The 14,114-nt window shown below is 37.7% G+C and overlaps 2 protein-coding genes across 9 annotated transcripts in view; one reads left to right on the forward strand and one right to left on the reverse strand.

Annotated features, from left to right (window-relative positions):
* Nucleotides 1-14,114, reverse strand: part of TTC37 (tetratricopeptide repeat domain 37) — a 167,477-nt gene that overhangs the window by 105,945 nt on the left and 47,418 nt on the right. For 3 of the 4 annotated variants that reach the window (XM_027605936.2, XM_027605937.2, XM_027605938.2), the window contains exon 2: nucleotides 5,214-5,377. The exons of the other annotated variant lie outside the window; for it this stretch is intronic. The gene's annotated coding sequence lies outside the window, so the exon portion shown is untranslated. The remainder of the gene's footprint in view (nucleotides 1-5,213; nucleotides 5,378-14,114) is intronic. 4 annotated transcript variants of the gene reach the window in all.
* Nucleotides 1-14,114, forward strand: part of ARSK (arylsulfatase family member K) — a 43,698-nt gene that overhangs the window by 12,267 nt on the left and 17,317 nt on the right. For all 5 annotated transcript variants that reach the window (XM_027605943.1, XM_027605947.1, XM_027605948.1 and 2 more), the window contains exon 4: nucleotides 13,781-14,063. In XM_027605943.1, coding sequence (XP_027461744.1) covers nucleotides 13,781-14,063 — 283 coding nt within the window. The remainder of the gene's footprint in view (nucleotides 1-13,780; nucleotides 14,064-14,114) is intronic.

Here is a 14,114-nt window from a genome sequence, read left to right on the forward strand (position 1 = left end):
AGCATTAAAAAAAAAAGAATAAGCATTTAATCAAGGGGAAAATTATTATTGTAAAAATGGCTTAATCAGAATTATAGTTTAATATTTACATAACCCTTTCATTTTCTTTTTTTTTTTTTTTTAGGGAGGGAGGGACAGAGGGAGAGGGAGCCAGAGAATCTTAAGCAGACTCCACCCCCAGAAGGGAGCCTGACGCAGGGCTCGATGTCCTGACCCTGAGATCATGACCTGAGCAGAAATAGAGTCAGATGCTTAACCGACTGAGCCACCCAGGCGCCCAAAACCCTTTATTTCCTAAAGTGTGTTGCACTGCTAATTATTTCATGTAATTTCACAAATTCTCTTTAAAATTCTTCTACTTTTTAGAAAGTAAGTTTAATCCAGAGTAAAATGTAACTATTCCTATTACCCTGTCCTTTACTATTACCCTGTCCTCTGCTATTACCCTGTCCTCTGCTATTACCCTGTCCTCTGCTATTACCCTGTCCTCTGCTATTACCCTGTCCTCTACTATTACCCTGTCCTATGCCATTACCCTGTCCTGTGCCATTACCCTGTCCTATGCTATTACCCTGTCCTCCGCTACTACCCTGTCCTCCGCTACTACCCTGTCCTCCGCTATTACCCTGTCCTCTACCATTACCCTGTCCTCTACCATTACCCTGTTCTGTTATTACCCTGTCCTATGCCATTACCCTGTCCTATGCCATTACCCTCTCCTCTGCCATTACCCTGTCCTCTGCCATTACCCTGTCCTCTGCCATTACCCTGTCCTCTGCCATTACCCTGTCCTCTACTATTACCCTGTCCTATGGTATTACCCTGTCCTATGCCATTACCCTGTCCTATGCCATTACCCTGTCCTCTGCCATTACCCTGTCCTCTGCCATTACCCTGTCCTCTACTATTACCCTGTCCTCTACTATTACCCTGTCCTATGGTATTACCCTGTCCTATGCTATTACCCTGTCCTATACTAGTACCCTGTCCTATACTAGTACCCTGTCCTATGCTATTACCCTGTCCTCTGCTATTACCCTGTCCTATACTAGTACCCTGTCCTATACTAGTACCCTGTCCTGTACTAGTACCCTGTCCTGTACTATTACCCTGTCCTATGCTAGTACCCTGTCCTCTACTAGTACCCTGTCCTATGCTATTACAGGTATGCTATTACCTTGTCCTCCGCTATTACCCTGTCCTCCGCTATTACCCTGTCCTATACTAGTACCCTGTCCTCTGCTATTACCCTGTCCTATACTATTACCCTGTCCTATGCTATTACCCTGCCCTCTACTAGTACCCTGTCCTCTACTAGTACCCTGTCCTATGCTATTACCCTGTCCTATGCCATTACCCTGTCCTCTACTATTACCCTGTTCTATGCTATTACCCTGTCCTATGCTATTACCCTGTCCTATACTAGTACCCTGTCCTCTGCTATTACCCTGTCCTCTGCTATTACCCTGTCCTCTGCTATTACCCTGTCCTGTACTAGTACCCTGTCCTGTACTATTACCCTGTCCTATGCTAGTACCCTGTCCTCTGCTATTACCCTGTCCTATGCTATTACCCTGTCCTCTACTATTACCCTGTCCTATGGTATTACCCTGTCCTATGCTATTACCCTGTCCTATACTAGTACCCTGTCCTATACTAGTACCCTGTCCTATGCTATTACCCTGTCCTCTGCTATTACCCTGTCCTATACTAGTACCCTGTCCTATACTAGTACCCTGTCCTGTACTAGTACCCTGTCCTGTACTATTACCCTGTCCTATGCTAGTACCCTGTCCTCTGCTATTACCCTGTCCTATACTAGTACCCTGTCCTATACCAGTACCCTGTCCTGTACTAGTACCCTGTCCTGTACTAGTACCCTGTCCTGTACTATTACCCTGTCCTATGCTAGTACCCTGTCCTCTGCTATTACCCTGTCCTATGCTAGTACCCTGTCCTATACTATTACCCTGTCCTATACTATTATCCTATTTTCTCACTTTGCTCAGCCAATCCAGTAGGAAAAAGAATCGAAGGTTGAACAGCTCATACTCCCTGTAACTATCATTCTGTGTATGACATGGTTAAAATCTGATCTGAATTTTATTCCTCAGGAATAAGGACCCTGTTTCTCTTTTTCATTGCTTTATTCCCATCGCCAATATTGTGCCAGTGCATTGTAGGCACAGAATTAAATGTCTGAATGAATGGGATAGGAAGTTACATTGATCTAGCTATAGCTTATTATTTGACAAACATTGATGTTCTGTTTAACCTATGGTTTAAAATCAGTAAAAGGAGAAAAGCCACTTAAATGTTGACATTTGGGACATCAAAGATGACTGTCAGTATAATAACTGCTTATGGCTAATTTTCCTATCTCACCAGAGCTTAAGAAATTGAAATAAGCTCTCAGGACTGTTTGTATTAGTGCTGTATGTACCCACACAGTCATTTAGCTGACAAATAGGTCAAGTTTGCTACTAATTGCATATCTGGAGAGGTTATATGCATTTTGGTACATTATCTTTTAAATTTTTCTGTGCAATTTGAAAAATGGGTCTCAGGAAAAAATGTATCTTAATATCAAACTTACTAGGGGTATTGAGTATTTTGATAGACTGACTCTCAAAGTCAGAAGTTGTTTTTATAACTCTTTCTGCTACCTTTTCCACTGAAATTGGCCATTTTTGAACCTGTTTGTATTTTCAGCCAGAATTACAAGTTTCTTTAGCTTATACAATAATACTCCATCTGTCTTTTTTAGATCTCAAGTAATACTTTCTTCTTGTATCAGTTTAAGAACACTAGTCCAGCTATGTGTCCCTTATTTGTATAATATACTGCAGTACACTGGGATCCTTAAGGGCTACACACTTGTTTATTCCAGACAATTGTTAAACAAGTAGTGGTGGTAGTACTCATTACGATTCTATTTACTAACTATCAGTCTTTGGGCAAGTTATGTATCTACTTTACCCCCCTCACATTGTAGGTGTTATAATAGGTTTGATTAGGTTCAAATTTGCCATATCTTATTAGCAACTGAAAGGAAACATTTGTATTTAATTCATAGGGTATTTTGGTAATTTTTACAATCAGATAAAACTGTTTTGCTAATATATATGCAATATCGAAAACAGTGGTTCTCAACCAAGGGCAATTTTGATAAGACCCCCCCCCCACCCCAAGACATCTGACAAGGACTGGGGGGATGCTGCTGACATCCAGAGGGTAGATGCCAGGTTGCTGCTAAACAGTCTACAATGCACAGAACGCCACCCTTCCCCGCCACCATCTGCCTCCACCCTGCAGCAAAGAATTATCAAGCCTAAAATGTCAATAGTGCAGAGATTGAGAAAACATCTAAACTAAATATCCTAAATATTTCTAAATCAACAAAACCAAAGAGCGTGTTAGTTTGGAAGTGTGTAGAATTAGGAGACATTTTATATAGATATTTTAAAAACTAGATTTCTAAGATCACAATTTAATAAAGAAATTGAGTATTAAGTAATATTCCTTAAAAATACTAAGACTAAAGATGATCCTTATTTAAGTTACAAAAGTATAGTCCAATGTATTTTATTCAGCCAATATTTAATGGAGCCAACCGCTATGTACCAGACACTATTTTTAAACGATGGGACTACAGGAGTGATCAAAACACAAAAATGTCTAAACTCAGGGAACTTACATTCTAGTGGCATCAGAAGCCAATTTAAATAAGCTGTTGTCTTCTCTTTCCTAGCTAAAAGTTAAAAACCTAAAGTCAAATCCTCTGTCATCCTACTTCCACTGAAATTTATCTATGTTCTCAGTTCATGTAACTTCATGTTTTTCTGAAGCCAGGTCACACTAGGCAATTTTCACTCCTCTGAAACAAATGAAAAATAAAGGCCTGCTTCCAAAATAAGAGAATTGCTCTGGGGATTTCTTCAGCTTGAACCTCTTGGCAAACAGCAAAGTGAAGCAAACCACGAGCTGCCTACAGCGCTCTTCCTGGCCCCGTCAGGCCTCCAGACTGGAAGCACAGTCTGGATTCTCAATAGAATCAGAGTAACTAAGAAGAAAGGGACAGAACTCAGATTAACAACCATAGAGCCCTCTCTCAGTCCCTTTCAATTCTGTATCCTAGTGGTATGTGTATATCTCATGCATATCCACCATTATTTTATGATCTAAGATCATAAATACCTTTAGATTGGTTTTCTCCATACCAAAGAGGAGTTTATTTTGTTCTTTTCCTTATAATGGAGAAAGGCATCCATTCCTTTGGTCAGTTTAGAAGATTTTGTGGAACCCACACCACTATCATCGTCTTACTATCTTTAATGAAATTCAGTATCTAGAACAGCTTGCATTATTCTGGGTGCATTCTCAGATAATTTAGGATAAGGAAAGAGTCTGCTATTGTTTTAGTTATTCCAGAACCCTCACTTCTGATGACTAGACAATTCTTGGTTAAAGCAGCCCCTGGGGCTATCTTCAGAATGCTGTCTACCATAATTCCTAGATCAGTTTCTTGAGACATCGGTGGATCGCTTTTAGCCTACACTCTTATTACTATTATTGGATTTTTTCCCATTTAATTACTAAACTTTAATGTATTAGGGTTTAGCTGCCTATAAGGAAGTTTATATCTCCTACTTTGGCCAGTGTTAGCCATTTGTGGAAATTTATCTCAATCTATTTGAGACGAGTCTGAAGCTATCTAATAATAGGGAGATTTAACTTTTCAAATTAACATTAGCATTAGCCAGATATGACCTAGCTGAAGAGACGTATGGTTTTAAAAAGGTTAAAAAAAAATAAGTCTAGATAACTGCAGTACGGGATAAAATATATTTAATTCTGTTTAAAGAAGGAAGTGATCACATCCAGATTTTTTTTCAGGAGATGGGAGTAAAGGCTGTATTTAATTTATTCTAAGGTGGCACTTCTTTCTTTTTCACAATTTAAGATATCTCTGAAATTGCAGTGTATCTTACTACTGAGATTACAAAATTCTGTTATAGTCTAATTGGCAGTATTTTTCTTAATAGTGTGTGTGTGTATATATATATACATACATATATATTTTTAAATAGTATATATAGTTTTAATAGCATTTTAGATTTGATAAGCTTTCAAAGAAGTAGAACATTACTAGGCTAAAATGGACAGGAAGGAGAAACTTCTAAACAAAGGCATCCAAGTAGGAGAGTACAAACCTTTTGGAGAACATTGGCTAAACCAGAATTCCTGTAGGGAAGCAATGAAAGTAAAGCTTTCATATGTGAGAAGGACTTCAGTAATAGGTTCAGGCAGCTGGCAAAAAAACCCTGCATGCTTCATCTGGTAAGCTGAATTTGAGAATCTCCACAAAGTTTTTGTTCTGTTAAAAAAAAAAAAATAGCAGTAACAACTTGGGAATGGTTATGTTTTATTCTTTTCACCCTTGAACAGATTTTTTGCTTTCTGGTCAAGTCCCATGATTATTTTACATGAACTTTTTGAGTTCCTGTAATTTTTTTAAATTTTATTTATTATTTTTGCCAGAAATAGAGAGCAAGAGAGCACAAGCAGGGGGAGCGTCAGAGAGAGAGGGAGAAGCAGGCTTCCCGTTGAGCAGGGAGTCCGATGCGGGGCTCGATCCCAGGACCCTGGGATCACGACCTGAGGCGAAGGCAGATGCTTAACCGACTGAGCCACCCAAGTGTCCCTCATTCATGTAATTTTTTGATTGATCTAATTTGCCATCCATTCCGAGTTTTCCTGTGTTCTTCTAAGTATGTCCATCGTCCAGGTGGCTCTTGTATTGCCTACATTGTATTGTAGTTAGCCATGAAAAAGAGAATTTATTTACTATGCATTTAATATTATTATATAAAAAATATATTTATAACAAAAACTAATTATGAAATATTTAAAATATAAAGCATTATGTTAACATTATTAAGTTAATATTTTACACAAGTATGAATAATGAATTATATCATTTAGTGAAAATTATATCATTTAGTGAAAATCCATGATTTTTATCTTATTTACAAATAGCTCTATGAATGTAAAAAAAGGAATAAGAAACACTGGCCACTTTAATTTCACCAAAAAAAATGGTTGGAATTAATAAAATTAATCAATGAGAAAGCATGCATATATTCAGCATTTAAATCATGTATGTTGAAAGGAATGTTCCAACTTAAATTTGCTAGAGTTTATTCTTTCCACTAAAACAGACTGTTTCTTGAGTGTCCATATATGTGAGGAAGATAGGTGACAGCCTTACAAGTTCTTTAAAAAATGGTGTATGTATTTCTCACAACATTGAGGGAAGAGTATTTAATGGAAAGGAGTATGGATTTCTTTTTTTCTTTTATAGAATATGTTAGGCTGATACCAGAATTTGCAAGGTACATTATTCAGATTTGTAACATTTTCATTCAGGAGACTTATCTGAGATACATCTAGCTATTTAAATCCCATCAGAAACAATAATTGTGTATGTGTGAGAGAGAAAGAAAAAGAAATATCCACAAAACTCTTGAAGACTGAGAGTTAATTATCTTAGGAAGCTGCAGGTTAAGTCTAACCTCAGAATTCATCTTGAAAGAAAATGGTCATGTGATCAATTGTAATGTGACATATTTTTTCGGAAGAGATCGCTACTATGTTAATTAATCCTGTGCTTTCTGCTCACTGAACAATGCTGCAGCAGAATTTGGCATATTGGCACAGAAAACCCACACAGCAATGGCATATATGCAAATTTATGCATTAATTAGTTGGTAATGTGTTAGGTAGGAGTTTTTTCATTCATATTAGGAGGATATTTTATTATTAAAAAGAATTAATCAGACTGCTGATTGTTTGGTAGTGCATTTGGCCATCAACTTGTTTTCTGGCACTGAACCAACGTAGCCCATTCTGAAGATACTATTTTGGTGATCCTATCTAAAAATTTAGAAGTTTCTGCATAAAAGAATTCTTAGATTGTTATGTAATGTAGAACAATGCATCTCAGACTTTAATATGCATACAGAACACCTGGGCATTATGTTAAATACCCTTTCTTATTCAGTGGGTCTGGGATGGGACCTGAGATTCTGCTCTGTATCACAAGCTTCCAGGTGATGCTGATGCTGTTGGTCCACAGACCACGTCCAGTAGCAAGAATATAAAGAACCAGACTTCAGGTAGAGGTAGGATAGGGTTTATCCTATTGTGAATGCCTTTATCAGAAATATGGTAATTTTGTGTCCCTTTGTTCACTCATGTGAGATTGAATGTGTAACATCTTACTAATATGACAATAGTTTTGACCTCATGGACCCCCTGAAAGCCTCTCAGGGACCTTCCAGAGATCCTTGGGCCACACTTCGAGAAATGCTGGCATATAGGAAACTATACATTGTATGTTTGTGCTTACTGCAAGTAATACTCACATCAATGTAAATAACCCAGAAAACGACCCAAAGACTGGCAGAACAAACTCCACAACTAAATGTAGAGGAGAGGCCACACTGAAGAGGGTAGGAAAGGCAGAGATGTAGTGGGGAGCTAAACCCTGCGAGTCTGGCCACTGGAGGCAGGAAGCAGTGGGCATGGAGAGGGGTGAGAGACTAGCACACCAGGGTGCCTGCAGAGAGAAAACAGGTCCCCACAGCATCTGGCTCTTTGAAAATACACGGGGCCAAATTTCACGAATTCTTGGAACCAGCAGGTCTTAAAGCACAGAGCTTTAAAAATCAGCAGGTTCCATGCTGGGATAGCCTCCAGGGTAACGGGAAGCCAAGTCCCTGCCCTTAAAGAGAAAGCAAGAGAAACAGCCTGAGGAGAGACAGCATAGAAGCAGCATTTACAAAAGCACTTCGAGCATACAGGAGAGAGAGTTATTTACTAAACTCAGAGTTCTGTGAGGGACTTCTCCAGGAACAAAGGAGCTGGCAGGCACCATTTCGCTCCCCCACCCCCCAACATAAACACACAGCCACCTGTGGAAACCAGTGTGGCATAAACATCCACCACTTAATTTGCTTACACCATACCCCTCCCTCTCCAGCTGGGCCTGACTCCGTCGCAGCACTGGGGGTCCCCTCCCCCAGATAACCAGTGCAAACCTTGCCAACACTGTATCTCCCAACTCTGCCCTTAACACCATCTGGGTCCTGGTGACAGCAGCTTGTCAGCTCCCACGGAGAACACACACACACCCTGTTAAAACTGCACCCCCACTGGCACACACTTTACAGAGTAGCCCAGGCAGGCCTCAGTCTCCACAATGGCTGCACACGCCCTGCGGAAGAGAACCACCCACACAACTTCATTGAGATTAGAAGGAGAGATAAAGAGTTTCCCAGACAAACAAAAATTAAAGGAGTTCATGACCACTAACCCAACCCTACAAGAAATGTTAAAGGGGACTGTGAGTGGAAAAGACAGTAAGAGTAAGGAAAGTAGGAAACACAAAAGTAGTAAAAGTAAGTATATCTGTAAAACTCCGTCAAGGGACTCACAAGTGGAAGTAAAATATGATACCATGTACTTAAAAGATGGAGAAGAGAGGAGTAAAAATTGGGTTCAAACAAGTGACCATTGGGTCACCTGTGTGGCTCAGTCGATTAAGCATCCAACTCAGTTTCAACTTAGGCCGTGATCTCAGTGTCATGAGCTTGAGCCCTGCATTAGGCTGGGCACGGAGCCTGCTTAAGATTCTCTCTTTCCTTCTCCCTTTGCCCCTACCCCCCCAACACAGACTCTAAAAACAGAACAAAACAAAACTTAAGCAACCATCAACCTTAGGTAGACTGCTATGTGCAGAAGATGTTATAAACAAACCTAATAGCAACCACAAACCAAAAAACAGTGATATGCAAAAAACAGAGAGAAAGGAATCCAAGTAAATCACTAAAGAAAGCCAACTTACGGTGAGAAAAGAAAGCAAGGGAAGAAAGGAACAGAGAAGATCCATAAACACAAAAAAACAACAAAAAAAATAAAATGGCAATAAATACATACCTAACAATAATTACTTTGACCGTAAATGGACTAAATTCTCCAATCAAAATACCCTGGGTGATGGAATGGATTAAAAAAAAAAACAAGACCCATCTATATGCTGCTTACAAGAAACAAGCTTCAGACCTAAAGACACATGCAGGCACACCTGGGTGGCTCAGACAGTTAAGTGTCTGCCTTTGGCTCAGGTCATGATCCCAGGGTCCCGGGATCGAGCCCCGCATTGGGCTTCTTGCTCAGCTGGGAGTCTGCTTCTTCCTCTCCCACTGTCACTCCCTCTGCTTGTGCTCTCTCGCTCACTCTCTCTCAAATAAATAAAATCTTTAAAAAAAAAAAAAGACATATGCAGATTGAAAGTGAGGGGATGGAGAAACATTTATCATGCAAATGGGTGTCAAAAGAAAGCCGGGGTAGCAATATTTATATCAGACAAAATTGACTTTAAAACAAAAACTGTAACAAGAGACACAGAAGGATACTATATAATCGTTAAGAGGACAATCCAGCAAAAAGACATAATAATTGTAAATATTTATGCACCCAACATGGGAGCACTCAAATATATAAAACAGTTAATAACAAATATAAGTAATACAATACTAATCAATAGCAATACAATAATAATAGAAGACTCTAACACCTCACTTATATCAATGAACAGATCATCTAAACAGATAATATACAAGGAAACAGTGGCTTTGGATGACACACTGGGCCAGATGGATTTAAGACATATATTCAGACATTCCATCCTCAAACAGCAGAATACACATTCTTTTCAAGTGTACAAGGAACATTCACCAGAATAGATAACTTATTAGGTCAAAAAATAATCTTGATAATTTCAAAAAGATTGAAGTTATACAACGCATCTTTTCTGACCATACTGCAATGAAACTAGAAGTCAACCACAAGAAAAAATCTGGAAAGAGCACAAATTGATGGAGATTTAAAAAACATGCTACTAAACAATGAATGGGTCAACCAAGAAATCAAAGAAGACGTAAAAAAATAGATGGAGACAAATGAAAATGAAAACACAACAGTCCAAATACTTTGTGATGCAGGAAAAGCAGTTCTAAGAAGTTTATAGCAATTCAGGCCTACCTCAAGAAGCAAGAAAAATATCAAGTAACTTGACCTTCCATCTAAAGGAGCTAGGAAAACAAGAACAAACAAAACCCAAAACCAGCAGAAGGAAGGAACTAATAAAGATTAGAGCAGAAATAAATGATATAGAAAGTAAAAAAAAAACAATAGATCAATGATACCAGGAGCCAGTTCTTTGAAAAGATCAATAAAATTGATCAACTCTAGCCAGACTCATCAAAAGAGAGAGAGAGAAGACTCAAACAAAATCAGAAACAAAAGAGAAATAACCAACATCACAAAAATGCAAAGGATTGTAAGAAAATATTATGAAACTTATATGCCAACAAACTGGGCAATCTAGAAGAAATGGGTAAATTAGAAACATATAACCTACCAAAACTGAAACAGGAAGAAATAGAAAATTTGAACAGACCGATCACCAGCAATGAAATTGAACCAATAATCAAAAAGCTCCCAACAAACAAAAGTCCAGGACCAGACAGCTTCACAGGTGAATTCTACCAAATATTTAAAGAAGAGTTAATACCAATTCTCAAACTTTTTTTCAAAAAATGGAAGAGGAAGGAAAATTTCCAAATTTATTCTATGAGGCCAGCATTTTCCTGATTCCAAAACCACATAAAGATACAACAACAAAAAAATAACTACAGGCCAATATGCCAATATCTCTGTTGAACATAGATGCAAAAATCCTCAACAAAATATTAGCAAAGCAAATCCAACAATACATTAAAAAAAAATCACTCACCATGATCAAATGGGATTTATTCCTGGGATGCAAGGGTGGTTCAGTATAAACAAATCAATGTGATACATCACATCAATAAGGGAAAGGATAAAAACCATATGATCATTTCAATAGAGGCAGAAAAAGCATTTGACAAAGTACAACATCCATTCATAATGAAAAAAAACAACTTCTCAACAAAGTAGATTTACAGGGAACATATCACAACATAATAAACACCTTATGTGAAAAACCCACAGTGAACATCATACTCAATGTTGAAAAATTGAGATCTTTTCCTCTATGGTCAAAGAACAGACAGGGATGTCCACTCTCACCACTGTTATTTAACATAGTAGTGCTGGAATTTCTAGCCACAGCAATCAGATAAGAGAAAGGAATAAAAGGCATCCACATTGGTAAGGAAGAAGTAAAACTTGCACTATTTGCAGATGACATGATACTATTTATAGAAAAACCAAAAGACTGCACTAAAAATCTACTAGCACTGATAAATGAATTCAGTAAGGCCGCAGGACACAAAATCAATGTACAGAAGTTCACTGCAGGGCGCCTGGGTGGCTCAGTTGGTTAAGCTACTGCCTTCGGCCCAGGTCATGATCCTGGAGTCCCGGAATCGAGTCCCACATCGGGCTCCCTGCTCAGCAGGGAGTCTGCTTCTCCCTCTGACCCTCTCCCCTCTCATGCTCTCTATCTCATTCTCTCTCTCAAATAAATAAATAAAATCTTAAAAAAAAAGTTCACTGCATTTCTATACACTAGTAAGCAGCAGAAAGAGAAATGAAGAAAACAACCCCATTTGCAATTGTACCAAAAATAATAAAATACTTAGGAATAAACTTAACCAAAGAGGTGAAAGACCTGTACTCTGAAAACTGTAAACACTGACTGAAAGAAATTGAAGACAATACAATGAAATGGAAAGACATTCGATTGGAAGAATAGAGATTGTTAAAACATCTATACTACCCAAAACAATCTACAGATTTAATGAAATCCCTATCAAAAATACCAACAGCATTTTTCACAGTCCTAGAACAATCCAAAAATTTGTATGGAACCACAAAAGACCCCAAATAGTCAAAGCAATCTTGAAAAAGAAAAAACTGAAGGTATCACAATTCCAGACTTAAAGTTATATTACAAAGCTGTAATAATCAGAATAATATGATACTGGCACAAAAACAGATACATAGATCAACAGAACAGAATAGAAAGCCCAGAAATAAACCCACAATTATGTGGTCAATTAATCTTCAACAGAGGAGGCAAGAGTATGCAATGGGAAAAAGACAGTCTCTTCAATAAATGGTGTTGGGAAAACTAGACAGCTACCTACAAAAGAATGAATGGACCACTTTCTTACACCATACAAAAAAAAAAAATAAACTGAAAATGGATTAAAGACTTAAATGTGAGACTGAAACCATAAAAATCCTAGAAGAGAGCACAGGCAGTAATATCTCTGACATTGGCCATAAGAACATCTTTCTAGATACATCTGAGACAAGAGAAACAAGAGCAAAAATAAACTATTGGGACTGCACCAAAATAAAAAGCTTCTGCACAGCAAAGGTAACAACCAACAAAAACAACCTACTGAATGGAAGAAAATATTTGTAAATGACATATCCAGTAAAGAGTTAGTGTAGAAAATCTGTAAGACCAAAAACCAAATAATCCAATTAAAAATGGGCAGAAGACATGAACAGACTAACAGATATATGAAAAGATGCTCAACATCACAGATCATCAGGAAAATGCAAATCAAAACTACAATGAGATATCACCTCACACCTGTCAGAATGGCTAAAATCAAAGGAAACAAGTGTTGGTGAGGATGTGGAGAAACAGGAACCCTGGTGCACTGTTGATAGGAATGCAAACTGGGGCAGCCACTGTGGAAGACAATATGGAGGTTCCTCAGAGAGTTAAAAATAGAACCACCCTATGATCCAATAATCGCAATAATTTTTTGGGTATTTACCCCAAAAATACAAAAACACTAATTCAAAGGGATACATGCACCCTTTTGCTTATTGCAGCATTATTTATAATAGCAAAATTATGGAAGCAACCTAAGTCCATCAACAGATGAATGGATAAAGAAGCTGTGATACACACACACACACACACACACACACACACACACACACACACACACACACAGGAATATTATTCAGCCATAAAAAGGAATGAAATCTTGCCATTTGCAACAACATGGATGGAGCTAGAGAGTATAATGCTAAGCAGAATAAGCCAGTCAGAGGAAGACAACGGCATATGATTTCACTCATATATGGAATTTAAGAAACAAATAAACAAAGGGAGAAAAAAAGAGACAAATCAAAAAACAGAATCTTAACTATAGAGAAAAAAACTGATTTTTACCAGAGGGGAGATGGTGGGGATTGGGTGAGATAGGTGAGAAGGATTTGAGTACACTTATCTTGATGAGCACTAAGTAATATGTGGAATTGTTGAATCACTACATTGTACACTTGAAACAAATACAACATTGTATATTAACTACACTGGAATAAAAATAAAAACCTCTCTTTCTTCTTCTGACAGAAAAAAGACAAATTGCTAGAAAATTTAGGAGAAATACTAGGAACTTGAAACACTTTTTATATTATTAAATATCTTGTTATAAGAAAAAATAACCCTTCTAAATAATCTATCTTAGTTTTAAAGGACATATAGGTGAATATTTGATTCTTGTCATTTTTTTTCCCCTGGATTTTGTGTTTGCAAGTCTCAATAACTTTCTTAATGAGATCTAATGTAGTGAGCCTGAACATTTACATGACTGAGTCTAAAAACTGTTTTCCATATTGCTTTCTTATATTTATGCTTAGTCAGGTTTTTTTTTAATCTTTTTTAGCACCTTATAATACACGTTTTTTGCCTCCTCAGCAACCGTGTTGAAGCATGGACAAGAGATGTTGCTTTCTTACTCAGACAAGAAGGCAGACCGATGGTTAATCTTATCCCTAAAAAGACTAAAGTAAGAGTAATGGAAAAGGACTGGAAGAATACAGACAGAGCAGTAAATTGGTTAAGAAAGGAAGCAAGTAATTACACTCAACCATTTGTTCTGTACTTGGGATTAAATTTACCACATCCATATCCTTCACCATCTTCAGGAGAAAATTTTGGATCTTCAACATTTCACACATCTCTTTATTGGCTTAAAAAGGTAAGTACACTATTGTGTGCTCAAAAGTACAAGTTAACATTATAAATTGTA

This window comes from Zalophus californianus, chromosome 5 (genome assembly GCF_009762305.2).
Source record: "Zalophus californianus isolate mZalCal1 chromosome 5, mZalCal1.pri.v2, whole genome shotgun sequence".
In the NCBI taxonomy this organism is placed as follows: Eukaryota; Metazoa; Chordata; class Mammalia; order Carnivora; family Otariidae; genus Zalophus; species Zalophus californianus.